Source organism: Pteropus alecto, unplaced genomic scaffold, assembly GCF_000325575.1.
Source record: "Pteropus alecto unplaced genomic scaffold, ASM32557v1 scaffold137, whole genome shotgun sequence".
In the NCBI taxonomy this organism is placed as follows: Eukaryota; Metazoa; Chordata; class Mammalia; order Chiroptera; family Pteropodidae; genus Pteropus; species Pteropus alecto.
The window spans coordinates 4127447-4130886 of record NW_006440135.1 but is presented as its reverse complement, the minus strand read 5'-3'; the positions used below and the strand labels follow the sequence as shown (position 1 = coordinate 4130886).

The 3440-nt window shown below is 60.6% G+C and overlaps 1 protein-coding gene across 1 annotated transcript in view; it reads right to left on the bottom strand.

Annotated features, from left to right (window-relative positions):
* Positions 1 to 3440, bottom strand: part of LPCAT1 (lysophosphatidylcholine acyltransferase 1) — a 22972-nt gene that overhangs the window by 6821 nt on the left and 12711 nt on the right. The window contains exons 6-8 of the mRNA XM_006917163.2: positions 3215 to 3249; positions 2106 to 2160; positions 10 to 92 (exon numbers count right to left, since the gene is read on the bottom strand). Coding sequence (XP_006917225.1) covers positions 10 to 92; positions 2106 to 2160; positions 3215 to 3249 — 173 coding nt within the window. The remainder of the gene's footprint in view (positions 1 to 9; positions 93 to 2105; positions 2161 to 3214; positions 3250 to 3440) is intronic.

The window sequence follows — 3440 nt, the reverse complement described above, 5'->3', positions numbered from 1 at the left end:
CTCACTCACTCTGCCATGACGCGTCGCACGTTGCTGGCGTACAGAGCCGGGTCCTCCTTCTCCTCCTCCGAAGGGCTGTACACGGGCAGGAACTGAGCACACGGAGAAGGCGGTGTCACTCCCACGGGGCCCGCAGGACGCCTGCCTCGCCCGCGCCGCCGTGACAGCCACGAGTGACAGCCGTGAGTGACAGCCGTGAGTGACAGCCACGAGTGACAGCCGTGAGTCAGACAAAACGGGGATCTGCCAAAGCACCTGCCACGGTGATCATCTCCGAAATGCTCACGTACACGTGCGCACACACGCGTGCACACACAGGCCACGGCGATCATCTCTGAAATGGTCACGTACACATGCGCGCACACGCGTGCACACAGGCCACGGCGATCATCTCCGAAATGCTCACGTACACGTGTGCACACACGCGTGCACACAGGCCACAGCGATCATCTCCGAAATGCTCACGTACACATGCGCGCACACGCGTGCACACAGGCCACGGCGATCATCTCCGAAATGCTCACGTACACATGCGCGCACACGCGTGCACACAGGCCACAGTGATCATCTCTGAAATGCTCACGTACACATGCGCACACGCGTGCACACAGGCACGCACGCGTGTGTGTGAGAACTTCCAGCCCACCATCCCCCGCCAGGAGCCCCCCCCCCCCCGCCCCCGGATGGCAGCTCTTGGGGCCAGCGCCGGTATCTGAGATCCCACCCAGGGTCTGTCGTCACACGTGCAGAATGACAGGTGTGCCTCCTTCGCTAAAGGTCTCAGTTTTGTGTTGGGGACAGCACAGCAAACCGTTTCCAGGTGGACGACTATTATCGACTCTGACATCTACTGCACTTGGAGATACGATACACTGTCCCGCAAACACGCGCCATGAGTGAGCGACCCACGCGCGGGGTTTTAAGCAAATCCCGCCGTGCACACGAGGCGGCGACCACCACCCTCCTTTAATGCGGGTGCTGACGGGGACGGGGACGTCCTGGAGTCCCGTCAGTCCTCGTCACGAACTCGCCCTCTCACTCAGCGCCAGGTCGGAAAGCAGCGCGCAAGCTGCAGCAGCCCCCACACCGGCCTGGCCTCTGTGACGGGTGACGCCGGCAGAGGCGTCCAGAGCGATTTCACAAGTCAGACGGCTGCTTTCCCACCCTTAAAATGAGAAGCCAGGTCTGACACGGAGCTGCTCCCACCGAGAGGCCGGCCCGGCCCTTCAGAGCCTGGCTCCACCGCGTTCCCAGCTGCCAGAAGAGCCACGTGAACAGGCCTGCCGCCCTTGCGCTCCGGCCAAGGCCCCTCCAGCTCAGTCCTGCGTATGAAGTGGCTTATGTTCCACCGAGGTGGGAAAGCTGGCTGGAAGCCGGCTCGTCTGTCAGCTCAGCGTCACTGCGAGACTTATCGGAAGGCAGCAGGACAGGCCTGTTAATTCCCCTTTTAAGAAAATAAACTCTACTCCTCATCCACGCACGTAAAATTTACAAGCTGAACGACTATGACTCTATTTAACTTGGCCAAGAGAATGGGCGTCGTGGTTTTGTCTGAGACACCCAACGGGAGGCGGGCCACACGACCTGACCAGGTAGTGAGCAGGGACGACAGTGTGACAAATTCTGCAGTACGGATTCAGCAGTATTAGTATCAGGCGAAAATAAAAGCCAAAAAAAAAAAAAAAAAAAAAAAAATTCACTGCATATGTGCCAACTTTACATGCCCTTAAGCTATGCTAACCATAAAACAATGACCGATTTATCTTCCTTGTTGCTTTACAAATCCTATCTGAATGTATTCAGAATCATGCAACAGACACAGAGTGACGGCCGCACGAGCACTGGGAAGCACCTCGCAGGAGCCACGGAAAAAAAGCTCAAAGCAAGACAGGGACAGGTGACAGACGCTGTAGCTGCACAGACGACGCGACGCTTCATCTACACGGACCCCCACGCGACACGGTATCTGCGACAGCCCATCACGTTTCGTCCGTACGGACCCCCAACGCGACCCCGTACAACATCGCATCTAGAGACCTCGATGCATCGTGTTACGATGTGTCCACGCCCCCCCCCCACGCGCTGTCCACTGCGTCCATACAAACCTCAATCTCCACTCGATTGTGAAACTGGCACAGCGTGAGCCACAGGATTTCCAGCCTTAAAAACGAATAGATTTCCAGCGTGGGTTAAAAGATTCCGTTTAGTTAAACGACTTCCAATTCTGGAGCAAGATCTGCAGAGCCCTCCCCCGCAGAGGGCACTGCTGGGCACTAAGTCCTGCTCCAGGAGCTGGCGCCCAGCCTTCCCCTGCCAGGGCGAGCCCCACGTGGTTTCCACGGTTCTTAGTAAATACACCGCACCTGCAGCTCCGCTTTGCTGTGCCGCCCACCGTTTCCCACGTCTGTCCTCCAGCTCGGGAAACCTTGGCCACCTGACACCTGTCCCCGGCCTGGCTGTCCCCGGGGAGCACAGAAGGGACAGGTCCCAAGTCATGCCATTCCCAAGCCCGGCTCCCAGAGTTCCTGCCCTCGGAACAGCCTTTCGTTCACAGGAGTGGGAGACGGGGAGCCGTCCAGAGTCCCCTGTCCTTAGGCCCTTGCTCGCTCCCCTGATTCACATCCTCCTCTTCACACACCCCACTTCTGCCTCGTCACTGCCAACCCGGGCCCAGGCCACGAGGACCCAGAGGAGCCTGTTCCCAGCCCTACGCACCCTTCCACTCCACCTCCCGCCAGCTGCCCTCCACTCTCCAGCCTCGGAAGCCCTAAGACCACCACGGGGATGTGCTGCCCCTCATGGCGCTGCCCCGGGGTCTGCTCCGAGCGCCTGGGCAAGGCTGGGCGTCTGGGCAGGGCTCGGACCAGCAACACTGCACAGCCTGCCGGTTGCGAACACCAGGGCAAACAGCCCCCGGAAGCCTGACAGTCCTGGGTCCCCGTGCGCCTCCCTGCCCCGCCCCCACCCCCCAGGAGCTGGGCAAGGGGAGGGCAGACCCCCAGAGCTCTGCTTTTTTTTCTAGGCCTGGGTCAAGGACAAGATGATAATTGCCAAGCAGACAGACCCCAGGGGCTGAAGACGCTAGCTTCAGGCCCGAGTCTGGGGTAAGGACGGCCAGGTGTGCACGTGGAGCTCCCGCCACACAGCAGCAGGGCCCTGTTCAGCTTCCGCGGTTGTAACGCAACCAGAGTGCTTTCCCAGGGGAGTGACTTACGCTCCGGGGCCTTGCCACGTCCACGTGATGGTGTCCTAGGGGCGAGAGAGGAGCAGGTGGAGCCGCGGAAGGCAGAGCTCCCGCGGGGCCCTCGTCCCGTCTCTACCCGCCCTTCCCCCGCGTCCCCTCCGGGTCCCCAGAGCCCCCCAGATACCCTCCCCTCTCCTCCCACAGCACCAAGGTCACCACCTCCGGCGCCTGCCTGGGACCCGGCCCCGCCCCCCGC